This window comes from Eriocheir sinensis, chromosome 5 (genome assembly GCF_024679095.1).
Source record: "Eriocheir sinensis breed Jianghai 21 chromosome 5, ASM2467909v1, whole genome shotgun sequence".
Lineage (NCBI taxonomy): Eukaryota > Metazoa > Arthropoda > Malacostraca > Decapoda > Varunidae > Eriocheir > Eriocheir sinensis.
Genome location: NC_066513.1, coordinates 19049468 through 19072220, shown reverse-complemented (window position 1 = coordinate 19072220; position 22753 = coordinate 19049468). Strand labels below are relative to the sequence as shown.

Sequence of the window (22753 nt, the reverse complement as noted above, 5' to 3'; positions counted from 1 at the left end):
CCTCACGTCCAGATTGGTGCCGGCTTCCATGGGGTCCACGTCTCCCTGTACGTGGTGGACCTGAAGCGCGTGCAGCCCTTTGGTGGCCCCCAGCAGGACGTGCCCTCCACCTTCCGCTATGGCGCCGCGATACGTAAAAGCTTTAGCAAAGATAAAAATTCTGGGAAGGCCACGTGAGTCTGATCTTCATTTATCACGAGATAATTTTTTGATTTCTCACTTTTCTAATGATAGATTATTGTGATTTCATATGAATTTGAGTGCTTATTATTATTATTATTATTTATTTATTTATTTATTTTTTTTTTTTTATTACCATGAGGTCAATATTGGAGTTGAAGATCAGCCCAGCATTTAATTATGTATGTATTGCATCTATTCAAATGGATAGGCTGATTCAAAGTACTTAAACTTTTGACGAGCAAACTTTTGAAGAGCAATTTATCTGTGTAAAACATATGTGAACTAATATAAGAAGAATATGATGATTTATGTTGGCTTATCAGATGGAACCTCCTTAGAAATAGATTAAAGCTCTGTCAGAGTCAATATTAGTAAAACAAATGAAGGAAAAATTCAGTATTGGTATGGCTAGGAAGAAAAAATAATTATCTTAAAATGACAAAGATGAAACACACTGATGCTAACGTGCCCATGTTGTGTCGTGTGCAGGGTGGAGTCCATGAAGGTGGAGGAGGCATCAGACACAGGGGGGGAGGATCCTCAGGAGGAAGACCCGCCCCCAGAGATCACCAACCTCAACGACTACAACGTTATCTTCAAGACGCGGAGAGAACGTGAGTCTCCGGCACACATGGGAGGGGAGGAAGAGGGGGATTTCAACACAAGTAAAGAATATATTTTGTGGGTTTCAAGTCAACCATTTTCCTATTGTAATGATGATTTGTGGGGCATGTAAGTTTTTGTGATTATCTCCCCCTATTTTGTTCTCAGTTTTGTTCATTTTTATAGTTTGGTATTTTCATCAAGAGGGAAGTGTTCTCTTTCTTATGATTATTTTTTTTATTTGAATGAAATCCCCCAACTTTTGTGCCAAGCTATCTTGTTTTGTGCTTGCCTTCAGTGCTTTCAGCAGCTTTTCCTTTATACTTTTTATGTGTGTTGCAGTTTGTCCCTTTTTTACAATGTGTTTTTAATGTGGTGTTCACTGCAACGACTGGTAGGTGGAGCATGCGTGTTAGTGGTGAGTAGGTGAGACCTGCATGAGTGAGTAGCCCCACAACCCACCCTCAGACCATTAGTTAGAGTCACCCATCCACCACCCACCCTAACAGGACCTCACTTTCAGACCTCTCATGTTAAGGCTTTTCCTCATCCATCTGCAAGTTCTGGAAACAGCTCAAAAGAGTTGTTGGTTTGAAGAAGCTTGCATACATTTCTTTGTTGATTATTAAAACTTTGTGGCTGCCAGTTTCACCGTATTGACCATAACTGTTGTATTTGTTATGCTTTTGTTACAGTACAGAGAACTCCACCCCCGCTCGAGCCCAAACCCACCATAAACAATAATAATGGTAGGTACAGGTAACTGCCAGTAATCAAGTAGGTTGTGCCAGGTGTATCAGTAACCTCAGGTGGTCACAGCCTTACCTGCCACCAGGACCCCTGAGACCCCACACTCAGGGGAACAGCATACAGCATTGATGAAGACTGTGATGTTGTATTAGAGGACTGTCAAGGGATCAAGCTTTCAGTAAAACAATCTGGAAGTATTGGTTGTGTTGTTACGATAACAGGGAGTGGACGCATGTGGGAGGGGGAGAGAGAAAGAGAGAGAGAGAGAATCATTTTTCATCAGATTTTTTGAAGCATTATTGAGCTCTTAGTTATTGAGGCAAGAAAGTGGTACAGTATCTGATGGCTTTGATTTCTTAGATACCCAAATTATATATAACTGAGGGGAAAGTTTCATCCATTACTCAGGTATTGTCAACCATATTTTATTAATTCTTTTCTTTTCTTTTTCTTTTTATTGATTGTTTTTTTGTGTGTGTGTTTTTGTGTGTCTCAATAATCTCAAGTCATACAACACAGAAATGGCAAAATTATTCCTTTGTTTAAAATCCTAGCATTAAGAGACCTAAATGACATACTCCATACCCATTAAACACCATACTCATACCTCTACAATACTTAGCTGCTTCCTTCATGATTCACTGCACAGCTTTCATTCAGCACTTCATTGCACAGCTTTAGAGGAGAAAGAGGAAGAGAGAGAGTGTGTCTTTCATGCTTTTAGTGTCACATGCACAGATACCACATGTACCTCACCTCCCACCCATGTCTTGGTGAGTGTGACTAACTGTTTTGTCTTGCCACAGACCCAATGGTGCCACAAGTCATGTCTAGTCCTGATGTGATAAGACCAGAGCCTGTGAGACCTTCCCCCGCGCAGACGGCCCGCCCCACCACCCCGGACACCACCAGACGGGGCTCCTCCCACAGTGTATCTCACCTCCCCCGCCCCATCTCAACCCCCAGAGAGAACGCCACCCCAAGGTCAGTCCCAAGCCTGTGTCCTCCTGTCGTTGTGTACTTTCTAACTCTTTCTGTTTACTCCGTTATCTATCTGTAGAGGGTTCTGATCCTTTTATTTTTGGATCTCTTATCAAGGTTATTATAATCTGCTCATTCTGCAACAACTTGTATAAATTTTACATACTTCGGTTAAAAGATCTTGTTCCTGTCTTCATTTTTGCAATTCTTCATGTGCATAGTTTTGTTTGGTAATGCTGGTAATTGGGATTTTCTTTAGAGTATTGAATTTTTTTACTTTACTCACTCAAATCTCAACAAATCTAGTCTAGGTGATTATGTTCACCTGACTAACAGCAAACAGTAGCCAACTTACAATAGCTTTTTGGTCTTTTTCCTGATTCCTGGGGCTTTCTGAGTACTTTTTTCTCTCTTTTTGCTCCCACGCGCACACGCTCCCACTGTCCCCTTTAGATATGATAATGGTAACCAGCCCCAGACGCCTCCCTCAAACCCCGCCAGTTTTCCAAGTCTGTTCGAAAGACGCAGCTCCACTCAGGACCCGTCGGTGTACAACTCCTCTCCCCATAGGTAACTTCTCTTGGCTTGTGGTCATTGGTGGGTTTTTTGACTGCTGTTTGTGCCTCCCACCCACTCACCTGAGAATGTCCTGCCTCCTCCAGCCAACTAATACCACCACCATCCTCTCTGTTATGCCTTTCTTGTCTTAGATAATAAAGCCCTCCGCTATCCTCACCCAGACTAATAGGCCTCCTCCTTGCTTGAGAATGGCCCCCTCTCCCTCTCCCTGTAGAATAATGGTTGTGTATGCCTTCCTACCTCCTACAGGCTAAAAGACAATCCTTCTATGTCTCACAATGCAACCTATCTCCTCCAGACTAATTGAGCACTAGCCATTTTTTCTCATGAGAATGTTGTTTACCCCTTCATCCAAACTAACAGACATACACCTGTGCCTCAAATTGTCACTACTTCCACATAAAATCAGTGGCCTTGTTGTAGCACGGAGCTCATCTTGTGTCACGTGTTAGGTGTGAAGGATGATGGGCAGTGTTAGTTTAACTGATCTCATCATGAATGTTAGAGGTCGCTGTACTTTATGGTTGGTGATGCTGACTAACTGAGCATGTTGTGTGTAATTCCTTTTGGTGTTTGAAAAGGAATAATTTGTTAAGACTAACTTTTTTTTCTTAATTGAGTAGCTGTTTTTTCCCACAGGCCCCTTTGCTTATTCAAGTATTGTACCATGTGTTTATAGGCTCATATGTAGGCTATGCTATTTAGATAATGCTATAGTTATATCTGTATTTGAAACCTGAATTGACTTGATATTCTAAAAGAATATTTTGGTCTTTCATCAGTCATGGCCTTTAGGCCCATCTTTTCACTACTGGTCCATGAACTTCCCCGTGTGTTGTGAGCTGGCAAATCCAACTTCCTAAACACTCGGTATTTATTTGTCAGCTGTGTCACACCTTGAGGTTGGCTCCTGCCTCTGTGAAATATTCACATGCATTTTGTCCTTTGAATGGTTGTTTCCATGTGAACAGTAAGGTGTGTTCAGCCAGTAAAACCTGTAGAAAAGGCTTTAGAATTTTTTAAACCTATGGCACATGTTAGTTTCTTCCTAGTGGACAATGTAGTGATGTATGATGGGGTTTATACCCTCTGCACTTTATCATTGTAACCAGTTTTGTATAGTAAAATGTACTTTTATCTTTATGAATCTGATTAGGTTTTACCGTCCTCTAAAAAAACATAATCTTCTGATTCTCAATTCATATATAAAGTTATTTATTGTGTTGTATATAAGGAGTCATTCAGCACAATACAACCACAGAAAAAGTTCAGCCCAGACAGCCCCAGTAACCCACACACTCCTGCAGAGATCACTCACTCAGCGGCAGCGGCAGCCCCAACCTGAGCAATCAGCCCTACCGGCCGCGAGCCATTTCTGAGAGTCGCAGGGAGACCCGGGATGGATCAGGAGCGCCAAGCGAGCCTGAGGGCAGCAGGTATTGTCTCAAGCTTTATGTAAGGTTGCTTAAGGAGGGGAAATGTATTGGAGAAAAATTAATAGGATTGAGAATTTTTTTTGTCCTGTTATGTGAAGGAAGTCAATGCATCAGGAAAATGGAGAGTGAAGAGAAAAAGTGGATTATAGAAGGATGGTATGAAGGGGCATAAGCATACAGAATCTCTTCTTACCTGACCACTCTTCTGGAACTTTAAAGGGATGAATCTCAATGTAGGAATGATATGCTTGATATGGTGAGTGGATGCAATAGTGCTATACAGTACCATAGCTCCATTTGTTAGTTTGGATAACGAGGGAAATAACAATGATGATAAATCCTCTTCATCAGGTACCACATCCGCCACAGCCCTTCAGAGCCTTACCTGGTACGGCAGAACTCCTCCCCTGTACCTCCCGTCTACCCCATCTCGTACCACGACTCAGCCCCAAGTCTGCCACAACTGGCGAGACCCGATATCACTAACCTTAGTCGCAGCCAAGCCTCCTCCAAGCCTGACATCATGGCTCATTCCAAGCCCCTGGACCGGCCAGCACTAGTAAGGGCAGGGCCAAGGCCACACTTACCCCAGAGTCCTGATGTGTCCTATCTAGGCACGCCCAAGACCACTAGTCCTGAAATTTCTTACATGGGCACCCCAAAGGAGCTGCCAGACTATAGCTACCAGAAGGATGGCATGAAGGACACAGGCTTCTCTTCAGCCTTCTCGACGCAGCAAGACAAAGGCATCATTAACTTTGATGACTTCTTGCCTGTGAGTTTTTCTTTGGATCGGTTGATTAGTTTATAGTCAGTGGTGTGCCAGTGACATTCATTCGTTATTGTAGTAATATTTTTTTAATTGTTTTAATTGATCACAACGAATTTGATTTATATTGATGCATTCAAAGTACTTTAAGCATTCACTATTGAGAGAGACAAGTAGATAGAAATAGATCAGTAGAGAGAACAAATCAGACCTTCCTCATCAACACTTCCTCAACACATCCCTCAGAACAAGATTGGTGGGATGACCCTGAGTGGAGGCGGCACCACTACCAGCCTGACGGGCATCGCCGGCACGGAGATGTCGGAGCAGGAGGTGATCAACAGCATCATGGGCGGCCACTCGTCCATGATGTCCGTCATCTCAGCGCGGGCCCGGGGGCTGCAGATTGCCCACAAGCTCTGGCAGAACAAGGACCTGAGGACGGCAGTGGAGCATGCACTCAACACTGGGGACCAAGCACTTCTGTCTGACTTGCTCACTATTATTAATCTGCGCCCGTGAGTATGATGCTTTGGCTGCCTTGATGAGTTCACTGGAGCATGGCAGAAAGGGGTGGGAAGAATTTGTAGTTAGTTTCAAAATAAACAATAGATAGCAAGAATAGTGAAACATTTCAAGGCACAGTATTAGATATGTGCACACTTCCAAAAGAATGGAAGCTAATAAGCACATGCAACTGTAGATGCAGAAGCATGGAAAATGAGTCATCAGTTGAGATGTAACTATGGGAAATATGATTTTTAGGCTTATTTCATGACTCCCCAACATTAGAAGGGCTCATGCTCTCTTTTAATAAATATGAAAAATGAACAGAATAATTAGTTCAAAGTAAGATTCTGCATTGTTACTTAATGACACTCTGTATGTTGCATGTAACCAATGTTTTCTGTGTCATATGAGACATTTGTGTCATATATTATGTTGTGTGGGACTAATGTGTTCTTCCTGCAGAACAAGTTGGAATCTGGACCTCCTGACAGCACTCCTTCCTCCTGTCAGTTTGATGTTGCAGAGTAAATATGAAGCGTAAGTCTTAACCTCCTGTCTTTGTGTGTAGATTTGTGAATTATTATTTTTATCCAGTGTTTCTCCTTTCTTTGGAAATTGTACTTTGGTTTTTATTCACCCTTCTTCAACCATTTCTTTGAGTTTGGGAGAGTAAATTTTTCAGTAAAATTTCCATCTTTTATTGTTAATATTTTTTATTATTATTATTATCATTATTATTATTATTAAATTATTGTTATTGTAGTTATTGTTGTTATTATTATTATTATTATTATTATTATTATTATTATTATTATTATTATTATTGTTATTATTATTGAGTGAAGGAGGAGGAAGGAAACACAGGTGTGTTTGAGATGAGTTTATCATTATTATTATTATTATTATTATTATTATTATTATTATTATTATTATTATTATTATTATTATTATTATTAAACAAATTGTTTTATTGTTGCAGGCATGTGATGGTTGGAAGCAATTCTCTAAAGCTCATGATCAAGAACTTTGCTACAATGATCAAATCCAACTTGAGTGGCCCAATTCACTCAGTGGGGGTCGACATATCCAGAGAAGAGAGGTGGGTTCCTGTCCTCATTTTCATCATTTGTAGTCATTTTTACCATTTACCGTTGGTGAGGTTTCAGGCCCCGCTCCACTGCCAGCGCAGCACTCCGCAGGGGCCGTCAACAATTATGATGTTAGCCTCAATAATAATCCTCGATATGCACTTATTCACAACGACATAGTGAGTGAGTGACTCTTAATTTCTTTCATGGATAGCCTACTGATTTCCTTTTAATAAACTTGGTATCATTATAGTCACTGGCCATGTTTTGGTTCGAACCAATCACAATATCTTTCCTTTTTACAGTATCACAAATATCCATTATTTAATTTTCCATTTATCTGATATTTTCTTTATAATATGACAACCTAATGTCCGACGATTATTTCCAACTCACTGAACATTTCACTCTCAATTTATCTTCAAGTCTCAAACACCAAGTAATAGCCATGATCGGTTATATTACGAACTCTCTCAATTTCAGTCTGAAGGACTACATTCACTGAGTGGTTGATTTCAGGCTTCTTGTACCTCATACAATTTATGCATTTCTTCTCAGCCATGGAGCACTCTTTTGATTTATGATCCCCAGCACATTTGAAACATTTGGGGGCTTCTCCATTGTTCTTGGCAGTATAGTTGGCCTCAAGATGGCCGTATCTTTGACAACGATAACATATGATTGCATGGTATCTATCTCTCACAGTGTACACTCCCCATTCTAGTTTTATCTTGTCATGATGCTTGTGGATCAGCTCTCTAACAGTTGGGTCACATCTCAAAATATAGTGCATTGTGCTACCAGCAGCAGGCTTATTGAAAATCTTCTCAATTTTTCCCTCAATTCCTGGAATCGAGTGTAGGAACTCATTCCTGTTTTACAATGTCTCAATTATCTTATCCCCGGTCCCCTCCTTATGCACATTGCACATTGGCCTTAATTTTACCACACTTTTTGTGCTAACTTGCTCTACATTTTCTAATTTCTGAGCTGCTTCATTCCATATATTCTCATCATCAAAGTTCATAACAATGTTACCTCCATTCGTGAATCTTGAATCAGTAATCTGAATGCCTTATAATGCCTGGGAAACTTCATTTTTCATCTCAGTAGCCTTTTTATCTTGATCAGAGGCCTTCACGACAAGGAGATGCTTCTTCTTCCTTCGTTTTGCTACATCAGCCCAGCTGGCGCCAGCCGACTCTGTCTTGTCAGCGCAAAGCACATTCGCCACCTCACCCAACTTCTCTTTTACACTGAGTGCCCGAGTTTCAACTTCATCTCTCACAACTAATATTTCTTTAGATAATTTTTTGCTTGAATTCATCCAATTTTTCCACAATGTTGGTTGCTAAAGATGCCTTGTGTTAGCATGGCGAACACACCCTGTTTATTTTGGGTATATTATCCTGCTTGACCCCTGTCAAATGAGCACACTTCACATGACACCACTCAGGGCACAAACAGCATGCAATCCACTTATCGCCTGAATAGTCTTCACAGACGCAACACATGTCTCTCAGAGTCCTACTCCTGCTGCTCACCATTGTCGAATCAGCAGTTTGAAGAGCGCACAAACAGCACGTCCATCCGCTCTTACTGTCACTCGTGTAAATATTTTGTACACTTGTACAAAATATTTACATTTTGCAGTAGCTGTTCCAATACTCCCTTGACTGGGTAACCACATTATAGGTGTTCTTTTGCTCCAGGCCAAAAACTGCCAAATTTTACACAAGCTCTTTCACCCTTCCGTTTTTCCTTATCCACAAATTAGGTCATTGTTCTATACAGAGATTTTCTTTCACACACACATCATCTGTTACCATACCACTTAGCCTTATTCCAGGTCACTCGTATCTATCTGGACATCAGAGTTGGTGCCCTTTAATTAAAACAAAATAGCAAAAATTAATGTGCTTTGCCAAATAATGTTCTTCAATTAACCTTCATATTACTGATGCATTCTCTCCATCACATTCTGCCCATACAGATACCACAAATGTGCCGAGTGCTACAACCACATGATGTCCATACGAGCATTCCTGCTGAAGCGTCAGACTGTCCAGGGGAAGATGGGCACTGTCTACAGGGAGCTGGTCATCCTTTTACAGGCGTTTGATTAGCCGAGTGTTAGCTCAGAGGTGATCCATTGTGATGCTTCTAAGTGGCCCCCGTGTGGCACCTCTGAAAGTTCCCCAGGTAGTGACTGTGACCAAGAGCACTGGGCTAACAGCTGGCTGGCTCAGCACTGAAGTGACCAGCCTGGGAAGTATACAAAGGACCGGAGGTGGGCAAATGTGATTGTGGACATGTACAATGGCAGGAAACAGTTCTTAGTGGTGTACTTGTAAGAGCAACCTTATGGTACATTGTGATAAAACTACTGAATCTTTAACTGAAGGTATTTAATCCTCAAATAAGAATAAGAGGAATGCTTTGAAAATGTAGAAAGTATTACCAAATATTAATATATAACAGTATATGACAGAGTGCCCTAACCTTTGCTATTACCACTGCACTGTGTCTGTATATATATCTCTGGAAGTATGGAATAGGTGCTTATAACATTAAAAATATTCTCCAAAGTGATGGTGATTGAAAAGACTGAGCAAACCAGCTGATTTCAAGGAGGCATAGCAAAGCCAGGGATGCATGAGGCCACAGAGCCACACTGTCATCAGCTGCTGGCTGGTGCATGCACAGTGAGGTTACTTAGTCACTCATTATATATATAAAATTTGTGCCTTCTCAATTTTTTACTCGGTGTCCAGCATGGCGCTGAGCCTAGTAGCAGCAGGCAGTACTAGTAGTGTGGTGGCCGCCGGGTTGCTAGGCGGCTCTCAGCTTTACTGGTGGGATGGTACATTATCATTCTCCAATGTTGTGATTTTAAGAAACTCATTTTGTTGCCAGATATGTTGTTTTCGCGCTGCAGTGCCTCTTCCCACTTTGTGTCTCGCAGGGAAGGGAAAGCGTTGCCTCTTGTTTCACATTCCCAGCGGCCCCTTTGTGGTCTGGTCAAGAACCCTTCACACTCCCCTAGAGGCCACTTACACAGACACCTCGGCTAACTTTCCTGTAAAAATTACAGTATCCCCCTAAACAAATACTTTTAGTTTAGCATCAACTCTCAGAAACACTACACTAGAATTATGAGGGTTCTTAAAACTGAGGCTTTGAAAGGTCTTTTTGATTGACCTTTAGAGTGGCAAGGTTTAAAGAAAAGTCTGTTAGGAAGTGTGTCTAGTGTCCCTGAGCCATGGTCTTGCAGTCCACACAGGAGCAGTCCAACACTGTCTCCAGCTGGCATGGGAGCAAGTGTCTTGAAGACGTTTTTGTTTTCTATTATTTTTATTTTGTTTTCTGCTCAAATTTGTGAGGTGTTTTCACGCTGGCCTGGCTGGGCAGTGCCAAATACTGAACTCTTGCCTACTTGTGTTGCAGCACATTGCTGTGGAAATTTCCTCCAAATTGTTGGAGAGTCTATACATTTGATTTCCTGTTTTACTCACTCTAAATATGATGTAATCTGTGACTCAGGATGTTTTCTAAAGTTTCTCTATGCCAAATGTCTTATGTTGATTTTGTCCCTTTTCTGTATGAATAATTTTTTCTTCCATCATCCTTCTCTGCATTTTCAGTTTTTAGTTTATTCCTTTCCCTTTGGCTCACTGTTATTTAATACTTTGCTGTCATTTTCATCGAGATATCATTCAACTGATTGAAAGATATTTTACAGTATTGTTTTCCACCGTACTGAAGTAAGAGATACCTCCAGGCATTTTTATCAAAGGGCAGTCTGGGAAGGGCTGCCTCTGATGCCCCTCCAGAGGGAGACGCTGCTGGCAGTAGAGGGATCAGCCTCCCAGGACCCCCATTGTATAGTCAGTGCTTGCTTGTAGCCATTACCAATGCAATCAGCAGTTGTGTGCCTTGGAGGGAGTAGAAGTCTGTGTCATTATGATACTATAATAATTTACCGTGAGTTAACATTGTGCTTGGGTTAAATGAAAGGGCATTGAATTAATATGCAGATCATGCAAACATGCTTGGGCCAACTAACCTCATGAGCCAGATGAAGAGGCAGGTGATGGCTGGAATCACCTGCCCCAGGTGATTCTCACGCCAGGAACGAGGCTGATCTCAAGGATGTTTTGTAAAGTTGTTTTGATTGTTCCAAGATCTTGAATGGCTTGATAAGTGTATAATGTGGACTCAGATAGTAGGACAGAGATTTTATGATGTGATTCAAAGCATTGTTACGTGTTTATGCTTCAGGAAGGTTATGCTAGAAGTTTTAAATTAGTAGTCAAGAGAATTATTGTTCATAAGTGGTGTTGTGAGTGTGGCTGAGTCAGCAAATGGAAGAGAAGGAGTATGTAGAGAGTACAAGTGGTTAGGAAGACTAGTGGAAATGTTCTGGTGTAAGTGTTAAATAAAGTGAGAATGTAAGTTGTAGTAGAGTGAGGGCGTGAGCTTTTGTTTAACTGAGGATGCCAGTGCTCAGAAATGTGAGATTTTGTGAACCTGGGAAGGTGTTGAGGGCAGGCGTGTAAGGCAGCGCAGTGTTTGGGTGACTCAGCGGCGTGTGTTCTCATCCCTGTTCCTTGATGCAACAGTAGACGATATCAAGCGTCGAGGCAAGACACAAGCACACACACCAAAGGAAAATATCTTCACCCCTGTGATTCACTGAGCTGTATTATGCTTGTGTGTTTCTATTGCTGACATAATGTATCATGAACATTTTCAGTATATATTCTCACCATAGTATTTCTTTGTGAAGAAGGGAAGACTTTTGCTGTGACCACCCACTTGAGGAAGCACTAAAGACGAGGTATTAGAGAAGACATTACTGAATTCTTGCTATATTAACAAAGCAACATGCATAATTATTTTAGCCCATTGAGCTCATCAGGACAGGGGTGAAGGTACCTTATTTCTATGTGTGTATCACCATGAGCAGGTGCAACAGAATTCCATCCAACTCTACATGTTTTGTTTCCCAAGACCCCTTCAGCCATGACCAGACAATGGAGACTTGCAGCTGGAGTCTGCTGGAGGCACTCAACTCACACTCATTCCAAAGTCAACTGAAGGACTACTGTACTACTTTCTTAACCAAATACGTAGCTTAAGTTTATTACAACTTACATTTATTTAACCTTAGCAATGGCTGTGTCGGGGAAGGAATGGTTGTTTTTGTATGTACGTTGATTCATCGCGACTTGGTTCTCTGCGTGTGTGACCTGCGCTTCAGTCCTGGTGCTCACCCTAACAATAACTAACTGGATCTCAAAGGAACTGTCTTTTGTGTTGCATCCACTCGCCCGGCTGACTTCCAGGGGCTGGTGATGCTCCTCCACCAGCCGGCCTGGGTCAGCAGTCTCAAAATTATATGTATTGTGAACCTGGCAATACTGGTAGTTGATTATGAAGCTTATCTGTTACTTTTTGTGGGACCATCCATGTGTGGAGTGAGTGTGTGTGTTGTGAGTCAGGAAACGGTTCGTCTGTACGTGATTCATTGTTTGTTGGCCATTTGATCATGACTTGTGTGTGAGTGTGTTGTATGAGACAGGAAAGTGAGTCTGATCTTTTACTGCGGCAGCTTGTCAAGAACAACAAACATAAATGTTATCCCTGAATCTAGCTAAAAAAGTTGATGCTTTGGCCCTTGCAATTATGTTCATGCAGGATTTTGAGAGACCTTTGGAAATAGTAATAAAACTTTCACCTCATGGCCATGCAATCTGTATGTAATGCAAGGCTGTTTAAAAGGCTTCTGGACATGCTTTATTCAGTTTTTTGTTGTTCTTGGTCTTATCTAATGCAAGGCTGTTTAAATAAAAAGACCCCTGAACATGCTGTCTGTAGATTTAGTTCATTCATCATGTCATGCCATCATTGAAAAATTCTAAGTAGTGTTGGTCACACGAAGGTACCAAATGTAACTTTTGTTTGTTTCTAGTGTGTGTTTAAGATTGTCACAAAACACTCCTGCAGAAACATTGTGAATTCATCTCATTAATTCATATTTCTACATGGAGAGAGGAATGGCATGGGAGGAGGAAAGGGAGAGCTTAGAAGTGGGATGATGACTGTATGAAGGTTGTCACAAAACCCTTGCTGTAACATCTTGAATTCATCTCATTAACTCATTTTTATACAAAGAAAAATTAATTGTGTGGAAGAAGGAGAAGAAATGAGTCGTGTTGATTATATTGAGTGGAGAGTGAAGGCTGCATGGATGGTCCCAGTTTATTATTATTTAAGTTCAGGCCAACAACTGATCATCTTGTCCACAGTGTGACAGAGAGGAAAAAATAGGGAAGGAATATTTATAGTGTAAATAGATAATATGGTGTACAGAGTTTGTGATAATAAAATATTGTTAATTTCTAATCGACTCTTGGCTGACATTGGAGTGTGTGTGTGTGTGTGTGTGTGTGTGTGTGTGTGTGTGTGTGTTTGTGTAAGTTTTTGAAGGTAAAGATTGGGGCAAACATTTTAGATAAGTGTGTCCAGGTTACCATAGTTTATATTCCCCAGCCACCCATTTATCAACCAGCCTGAAAGGGAGGGTGAACAGGTGGGTAAGCTGCACACACTCCCCAGGCTGGGATTCGAACCTGGACCCCATGGATTTGTAGCTAGACATGCTAATCACTGCACCATGGAGGCCAGGTTTTTTTTCTTTGCTGGATATATATTTACTTTTACAGAATAGTGTCAAGCCCATTGTGTGTGTGTGTGTGTGTGTGTGTGTGTGTGTGTGTGTGTGTGTGTGTGTGTGTGTGTTAACCCTCCTTACAAAAATCCATATCAATTTCCTCTCGGCCGGGGAAAACGCCAGTCACGGTTGGTTAATTACCTCCACAGCATTATAATTACCGGTAACACGTGCAGGAAACCTTGGGAGGAGCCAGGTGAGCGCGACACTTGGGCGCTGATTCATCTCGACAACAATGGCGTTTAACTTGATTTCTTTTTTCTTTAACAAAACTGGACATTGTATGAAAGAGAGAGTGTTATAAGACCATCTCTAGAACAATCAGTCTCTTTTTATAGTCTAACAAATCTGAACATTCTTGAGGTAAAATATATAAAATCTCTCTCTCTCTCTCTCTCTCTCTCTCTCTCTCTCTCTCTCTCTCTCTCTCTCTCTCATATTTCTTTAGTTGGATATGACATTCGTTTCTAAAGGTAAAACTCTCTCTCTCTCTCTCTCTCTCTCTCTCTCTCTCTCTCTCTCTCTCTCTCTCTCTCTCTCTCTCTCTCTCTCTCTCTCTCTCTCTCTCTCTCAGCGTGACGAATGGCTGAAGTGACGGCATCTTGATTGAAACTGTCGCCTGAGATTGTAATACACCAGTTCGATTCTCCCTGACAGTCGTTGAGGCAGAATGCAGAGTGAAATATGAAAAGAACGTGTGAGAGAGAGAGAGAGAGAGAGAGAGAGAGAGAGCAAATGAGCCGTGATCGGCCTGGTAACGCTCCTGGGCTCCTCATTTCATCTCCAGTGACGCCGTGCCGTGAATAATAAGCTTAGAACACATCATGAACAAAACACGCCATGCAGCTACCCCTCCCTTCCCTTCGAACTCCCAAAACTAGCGGTAAAAACACTATCCCCATCCCTCTTATTCATCAAACCGCGATATTTCAACTAACTTAGAAGGATGAGTTTGTAATAGTGAAGGGAGAAAGGAGATGGGAGGTATGGCAGAGTGACGACAAGGAAGGAGGCGGCGTACGGTCAAGTGGATAGGTGTAAAAAATCTACTATCTCAATCCCTCTCGTGAATTAAGCCGCGATATTTCAAGTTATTTAGAAGGATGAGTTTGTAATAGTGAAGGGAGGTATATGGCAGGGTGAACAAAGGAAGGGAGGCGAAGAAGGAAGAGGAGGAGGAAGCGGGTGGGTGTCAAAATCAACTATCTCAATCCCTCTCGTGAATTAAGCCGCAATATTTCAAGTTATTTAGAAGTGTGAAGGGAATAGTGAAGGGAGGTATGGCAGGGTGACCAAAGGGAAGGGAGGCGAAGAAGGAGGAGGAGGAGGAAGCGGGAGCTCATATATGCAAGTGGCTGGGAGTAAAAAATCAACTATCTCAATCCCTCTCGTGAATTAAACCGCGATTTTTCAAGTTATTTAGAGGGATGAGTTTGTTTTAATGAAGATGGGAGAATGGAGTTTTGGCAGGGTGAGCAAAGGGTAGGGACGCGAAGGAGGAGGAGGAGGAGGAAGCGGGAGGTGGTCAAGTGGGTGGGTGTCAAAATCAACTATCTCAATCCCTCTCGTGAATTAAACCGCGATTTTTCAAGTTATTTAGAAGGATGAGTTTGTATTAATGAAGAAAGAAGGGAGAATGGAGTTATGTCAGTGAGCAAAGGGGAGGAAGGAAGGGAGGTGAACGAGAAGGAGGAGGCTGTGGGTGGTGGTCAAGTGGGTATGGCGTCAACTTGTAAGATAAACTAAACGAAAAGAAAATGCTAGACAATATGATTCCAGAGCCTAAAGTCTTCCTCTATCCTGCCTCCCTGTTCGCTTTTAAGAGCACTACACCTTTTAGCTCAAGCTCCTTCTGTTTAATTCGCTTAGTTATAAATAGGCGGCCCTCCAGCGATGTCAACTTGGCAGATAAAATGAATAACGAGAGAAATATAGCTGGTAAATAAGGTTCCAGAGCCCAAAACCTTCCTTCATATCTGCCTTCTCGTTAGCTTTCAAAACCAATCCATGTTAAAGTGTATCGCCGGTTTGTTTGATTCGGTTAGTTATAAAAATGCGGTCCTCCAGCTGGGTCCGTCCAAGGCTTTCTTCAGCGCCAGCGAGGTGGAGGAGGAGGAGGAAGACGCGTGACCCGCCACCAGGGACCCGCGGCGAGGCTAGTCCGAGCGATGCTACTGGCCAGCACCGAAGTATTATGGAAATGGTCTCCTTATTAACTCATTTATAAGCTCACGTAGGATTTTTTCTTCACTTATTTTGTTGAGTGGTGGCTATAAAAGGACCGGGGGACTAAAAGGAGAAATCAGGAGTTAATGTTGCATGCGTGAAATGGGATGGAAAGTATTTGAAACATCGCGAAGTTTAAAGAGACGGGTGTTGTATTCGCCGGGCTGAGAAATTACGTTTATTCTCTCTATTATACGTCCTCTCCTCCATTTCCTGGCGTGAATGTTGTCTTTTGAGTGTGAAATAAGTTATAAAAATCCCCCACGGGTATAATTTTAAGGGGGACTAAGCAAAATAATACGTTGAAAATGGGAAGAATTTTTACCTGCTAGCTTGTCTTGGGTGCCGAAGAGTTACCGGTTAGAAGAAAGCTCCGTGTATTAATCTCACTATATGTACCTTTTGAACCCCAAATAGCGCCATAGAACACGAAATAACATCTGAAAAAGATACATAATGGACTTAAATAGGTGTAGATAGGGATAGATGAGGAGAAATAAGTGCGAGTAACCGGCAACCGCATCCTCTGCTTGGAATGTCTTGGGTGGGAGATTAAAGAGCCAGTGAGCTGCGGCTAGTCGGTGGGGAGGGATATGCGCCTCCTCCTCGGTGCTTTAGTTACACCCCAGGATATACCTTTTTTGCTTGATGGATAAAGTGCCTCGGCGTGGACGGCTTGCCAGTGTGTTAGTGTAGTGCGTGTGCGGATACTCCCTCGCGCCGGGGGAAGACAGTGCTCAAAATCCATGCCAAAGGTGGGTGAGATGTGTTTGTGTGTTTGTTTACTCTTGTTTAACTGTTTAGCGAACCCGGCGCCATCACGAAGCCGGGAGGGAGGGAGAGGGAAGGAAGGAGAGAAAGGAAGAGGAGAAGGAGGGAAGTAAAGTGTTGGATTGGTTCTGAGGAAATTTCAATGCAGCTAAGGAAGCAATCTGTAAGGGAGAAAGGAAGGAAGGTAGGACTGAGAGGATAGAAAGGAAAGGAGAGAGGGAGAGAAAGGATGAAAAGGGGGTAGAGGATTGGTTCGAGGGAGACTTCAATGCCCCCCAGAGAGAAATCTATGACTTGAGAAAGGAAGGAGGGAGGAAAGGGAGGGAGAAGAGAAAGGATGAGGAGGGATATAAATTTAAGGATTGATTCAAGGGAGATTTCAATGCCCCTTAGGGAGATATCTATAACGGAGAAAGGACTTAAGGGTGGCAGGGGTGAGGAGAGGAAAGGAAAAATGGCAGAACTGAAAGGAAAGGATAGGAAGGATATAAGACGGATCAATTCATGGGAGACTATTGAGGAAATTATAATAGGAAAAAAGGAAGAAGGGAAGGGAGGCAGAAAGGATGAGAGAAAAGGAAGAAGGGACGGGAATGGGAGGAGGAATATAAAAGGGGATTCATTCAAGGGAAACTTCAATGCCCCCCCAGGAAGATATCTAACAGAGAAAGAAAGTAAGGAAGGCAGGAATGGGTAAGAAAGGAAGAAAGAAAGGAATGGAGGGAAGGATATACGAGAGGGATAATTAGAAGAAGTTCAAGATCCTTACCCTTACTATAATAGAATTTCTCAGAGGAAATGAGAAAGGCAAGAATGACCTGAAGGAAGTAAATAGAATTAGGGAGGAAAGGAAGGAAGGATATAAGAGAGGGATAATCATAGCGTTTAAGATTTTCACACAAATAGGGAGAAATCTATTAGACTGGGGGAGGAAGGTGAGAAGGAAGAGAAAATATAAAGGTGTGATAAAAGGGAAAAAAAATAAACGAGAGAAGGAAGAAAGGTCGAGGAAGAAGCACAAAGTTTAAAATTATACAGGATACTTTAATGCCTCTTAGGAAACCAAAGGAAGGGAGGAAAGGAAGAAATGAATGCAAATATAGGAGGAGAGAAAGAAAGAAAGGAAGAGAAGAGAGGTAAGGAAAGGATGTAAAGAGAGAAAGATAGAAGGGAAGAGGAGAGAGATAAGGAAAGGATTTTAAGAAGGAATGTCAGGGTAAAAGGGAGAATTCAGCATCCCATTAATGTCAGCCACTGTGTCCAGCATCCTTATTGTCTGGTTGGGAGAAAAGATGCTCGAGATGAGGAAGGATAAATAAAGAGAAGAGATTTTAGTAGGAAACGGAAAAAAAGAATGTTAGGAATATAAGGAATTAGAGAAAAAGAGAAGGGAGAAGAAATTTTGGAAAGGTAAAATGGCAGAATGGAGGGAGAAGTATAAAGAATTAATGAAAGAAAGGGAAAAAGGAGAAGAAACTTTTGAAAGGAAGGATGGAAAGGGAGAAGGGAGGGAGGGATGAAGGGGATAATTAAAGGGAAAAAAATGAAGGGACACGAACTATAAGAGGGAAGGAAGGATAAAGAAAAGGCAGGGAGGGATGTAAATAATCAAATAAAGAAAAAAAAGGAAGGGAGAAGAGATATAGGAAGCAAAGCAAGGGAGACAGGAAGGAATAATTAAGGGAAAAAAATGAAGGGACACGAAATATAAGAGGGAAGGAAGGATAAAGAAGAGGCAGGAGGGGATGTAAATAATCAAATAAAGAAAAAAAGGAAGGGAGAAGAAATACAGAAAGCAAAACAAGGGAGACGGGAGGGAGGGAGATAAAACATCAATCCACGGTTCACGAGACATTCTAGGAAAGATTTCAACGCCCCCTCAAGGAAGAATCCATAAGCTTCAGGGCCTGGCAGTGTGACGGGAGGAAGGAATTACATGGGAGGGAGGGATGTAGTGGAGAAAATAAGGCTTAGGTAGAGATTGAACACGCCCTAAGGGAAAACATTAAGCCTGACGCCCCCTTCCCTTACCCTCTCTACTCCTCCCCTTCCTTACCCAGACTTTTCTCCCTTCTCTTCCTTCTTTCTCTTCTGTCCCTTCCTTTCTTCCCTCCTACTTTATCTTCCTACACATGCTACCACCCTCCCCCCACACTAACATCATCATCATCATAATTATTATTACCAACATCATCATTACCATCATCACTACTCACACACACACACACACACACACACACACACACACACACACACACACACACACACACACACACACACACACACACACACACGTTGCAGCCATGACCTCAGTGACCTAGCATGACCATATTTCCCTCTCTCCCCCCTCCCCCTTTCCCTTCCTTCCCCCCATTCCTTACGGTCTCTTCACACTCTGTCTCCCTTTACCCTTTCCTCGCTTCCTCTTCCTCCCCTTCCCCTCTGTTTGTTCCTCTCTCCCCCCCTTCTCCCCATTTTGAACCCCCTTTTTTCTCGTCTATACTTTGCATAAGCTATTTGTTTTTCTTTTTATAATCTTGTTTTTCTTTTTCAACTGATTTCACTTTTCCTTTTTATTTTCCAGTTTCATTCCTTCTTCCTCTTCCTTTTCTTGTTCATCTTCAGCTCCTGCTTTCTCTCTTATTCCTTCCTTCCTTCCAGCTTCCTTTTTTTTTCATTCCTTTCCTACCTAGCTCCTTCATTCCTCTGTCATTTCTTACTTCCAGCTTCCTTTTTTCATTCCTTTCCTACCTAGCTCCTTCATTCCTGTCATTTCTTACTTCCAGCTTCCTTTTTTCATTCCTTTCCTACCTAGCTCCTTCATTCCTGTCATTTCTTACTTCCAGCTTCCTTGTTTTTCATTCCTTTCCTACCCTCCTCTTTCATTCCTGTCATTTCCTACTTCCAGCTTCCTTTTTTCATTCCTTTCCTACCTAGCTCCTTCATTCCTGTCATTTCTTACTTCCAGCTTCCTTGTTTTTCATTCCTTTCCTACCCAGCTTCTTAATTCCTGTCATTTCTTACTTCCAGCTTCCTTGTTTTTCATTCCTTTCCTACCCTCCTCTTTCATTCCTCTGTCATTCCTTCCTTCCAGCTTCCTTTTTTCATTCCTTTCCTACCTAGCTCCTTCATTCCTCTGTCATTCCTTCCTTCCAGCTTCCTTGTTTTTCGTTCCTTTCCTACCTAGCTCCTTCATTCCTCTGTCATTCCTTACTTCCAGCTTCCTTTTTTCATTCCTTTCCTACCTAGCTCCTTCATTCCTGTCATTTCTTACTTCCAGCTTCCTTTTTTCATTCCTTTCCTACCTAGCTCTTTCATTCCTCTGTCATTCCTTCCTTCCAGCTTCCTTTTTCTTCCTCTTCCTTCTTCTAAATTCATCCCTCCTCCTCCTTCCTTTCATTATCTTTCACATTCCATATCATTTCTTGCTCATAACCTTCTATGCAATTCTTTCTTATCTCTTGCATTTCCCTCTCATTCCCTCTTCTCAACTTTCTTTCCTTTTCCTTGCTAACTCCTTTATTCCCTATCACATTAATCCCTCCTTCCCTTACTTCCTCCTTTTCATGAACTCAACTCATAAGCATCCCTCCTCCTCCTCCTCCTCCCACTCCCTCCATTCCATCAACTCGACTCATAAGCATCCCTCCTCCTACTCCTCCGTCTCCTCCTCCTCCTCCTCCTCCTCCTCCTCCTCCTCCTCCTCAACCTCCTCCTCCTCCTCCTCCTCCTCCTCCTCCAGCTCCTCTTCGTCCCTCATTCCTTACATTCCCGCATCTTCCACCTCGTCACCTGTCTCCCTGTCTCATAAATGTCTACCACTGTGAGAGCGAGAGAAAGAAAGGCATCTCATCTATTTGTCTCAGGTAAACGTGAGGATCAAGGTACAGAAAAAAAGAAGAAAAAAAAGGCAAAAAAAAAAATGAAAAAAAGAAAGGGGGGGGGGGGTAGTTGATATGATTTGATTCCATTAGTTTATATAATTGATTGTTTAGCTCGTTTTATTTTTTTTTCTGTTTAGTTTGTAGATGTTTATTTATTCGCTTTTATATTCTTTCCTAGCTCTCCTTCTCTTCCCTTTTTTTCTTTCTCGATTACTATTTCTTGCTTTTTTCTTCATTTCTTCTCTATCTTGGTTTTCTGAGATGCACTGAAATTTCTCTTACTTAATATCTCAAATTTTCTTATATATACATCCTTTCTTACTACTCTCATTAATTATTTTCATTTTCTGTTTTCATTTGTATTATTGATTTATATATATCCCCCTCTTTTATTTGTGTGTGTGCGTGTGTTCGTGTTTTGTTTCCCCAGTTCTGGTCTTGAGGTTATTTTTCTTATTGGTTTATATATTTCCTCCTTTTTTTTGTGTGTGCGTGTGTTCGTGTTTTGTTTCCCCAGTTCTGGTCGTGAGGTTATTTTTCTTATTGGTTTATATATTTCCTCCTTTTTTTTGTGTGTATGCGTGTGTTCGTGTTTTGTTTCCCCAGTTCTGGTCTTGAGGTCTCAGTAATCAGGGCGAGACACTGTATGCATCAATAGTCATCCTTTCTGTGTCTGTGGTTAGGAGGCGTGTATGCAGACCGTATCTGATTTAGTGTCTGTGGCTGGCTAAAGCCCGTATTCTCAGACCCTCTCGACTCTCTCAACATATATTTTCGAAGGTCACGAAGAAGATTAGTCGGTTTCTCAGGAGCGTTTTCACATTAATGGTGCAGGAGCCTTGTCAAACTATCACTCGTCTCATAAAACTAGCCATGAAAATACCCGCAACTTCTACGAAAGTCTTAGCAAATGTGGGTGTGTGAGCCCCAAAATGTAGCAAATGTGGGTGTTTGAGCCCCAAAATGTAGCAAATGTGGGTGTGTGAGTCCCAAAATGTTTACGAATATGCGTCTGAGATTCACGTGTGCAGACTGTATCCAATTTAGTGCGTCCCACACACCCCTTAAAAAAAAATTACGAATGATGAAAGATAAGCGTATCCACACACAGCTTCTTATTATGCTTAACAAAGGAAAGCTAAGAATATAAAGCTTGATGGGAAGACTTTTTGCTATGATTTTTTTTCCTTCTTTTATATTAACGTGTTTTACTGTATTTTTTTGTTTGAGGGGATATTTGGGGTGGAGGAACGTACGATTGCGTGATCTTATTTGCTTTATATCTAGCACTCACACCTCCGTTTATCTCGTTCAAACACCTGCAAACACCAAGCCTTCTCAAACAGGTGTGTGCGGGATGATAACTGTACACACACACACACACACACACACACACACACACACACACATATACAAACACAAACGCAAACGCAAACTTATTTAATGTGTATTCAATTTTTGTGTGTATTTTTTTTATTGCCAGAAAACTTAGACAAAACACATACACAGGAGTTAGAATACGGACAAAGGTAAACAAAACAAAACAAAAACCCTTATAACTTATACACATACATTATATAAACTTAGACAACAGTAACCAACCTCCCTCCCCTGTCCCCCCCCCCCCCTTCACCTGTTCGTCACACTTTTCCATTCATTCCCCCCCCTCCCCCCCCCCCCGCCCCCGTGTGACAGACCTACACGCACCACCGCCACTACCTGTTTATCCTGACTCCGTTTTTTTTTGTTGTCTTGCTCACCGTGCACCGTTATTTCCAGTGCTCCTTCCTCGTGTGTGTGTGTGTGGGCGTGTCCGTGTCCGTATGCGTGTGTGTGTGTGTGTGTGTGTGTGTGTGTGTGTGTGTGTGTGTGTGTGTGTGTGTGTGTGTGTGTGTGTGTGTGTGTGTGTGTGTGTGTGTGTGTGTGTGTGTGTGTGAGAGAGAGAGAGAGAGAGAGAGAGAGAGAGAGAGAGAGAGAGAGAGAGAGAGAGAGAGAGAGAGAGAGAGAGAGCGTTGGTATCCATGTTTCAGCCTTCTCAACGGCACATTATTGTTCCCCGTCTATTTGCTGTTCCTCACGGTTCTTCTTCCCTCACTTCTTTTTAACCTTTCCTTCGCTGCTTTTATTTACACAATCATGAAGTGCTTCCTTGTTTCCTCCGTCTCTCTGGCATATAACTCCCAACTTACACGACTTATAGAACGGAAACTGACCATCACTGCTTCCTCGTTCTTGGC

The 22753-nt window shown here is 42.0% G+C and overlaps 2 protein-coding genes across 10 annotated transcripts in view; both read left to right on the top strand.

Annotated features, from left to right (window-relative positions):
* The window catches only part of LOC126984802 (katanin p80 WD40 repeat-containing subunit B1-like), a 138652-nt gene extending 125345 nt beyond the window's left edge, over positions 1-13307 (top strand). For 2 of the 4 annotated variants that reach the window (XM_050838931.1, XM_050838923.1), the window contains 11 exons: positions 13-173; positions 673-797; positions 1482-1535; positions 2343-2520; positions 2971-3087; positions 4404-4532; positions 4884-5307; positions 5548-5819; positions 6274-6348; positions 6791-6910; positions 8893-13307. In XM_050838931.1, the coding sequence (XP_050694888.1) occupies positions 13-173; positions 673-797; positions 1482-1535; positions 2343-2520; positions 2971-3087; positions 4404-4532; positions 4884-5307; positions 5548-5819; positions 6274-6348; positions 6791-6910; positions 8893-9025 (1788 nt within the window). In that variant the 3' untranslated portion in view covers positions 9026-13307. The remainder of the gene's footprint in view (positions 1-12; positions 174-672; positions 798-1481; positions 1536-2342; positions 2521-2970; positions 3088-4403; positions 4533-4883; positions 5308-5547; positions 5820-6273; positions 6349-6790; positions 6911-8892) is intronic. The other 2 variants (XM_050838942.1, XM_050838927.1) reach the window with 2 other exon arrangements.
* Positions 13308-16423: 3116 nt separating this feature from the next.
* Positions 16424-22753, top strand: part of LOC126984786 (unconventional myosin-XV-like) — a 102267-nt gene continuing 95937 nt past the window's right edge. For 5 of the 6 annotated variants that reach the window (XM_050838902.1, XM_050838901.1, XM_050838899.1 and 2 more), the window contains exon 1: positions 16424-16616. The gene's annotated coding sequence lies outside the window, so the exon portion shown is untranslated. The remainder of the gene's footprint in view (positions 16617-22753) is intronic. The other variant, XM_050838903.1, reaches the window with a different exon arrangement.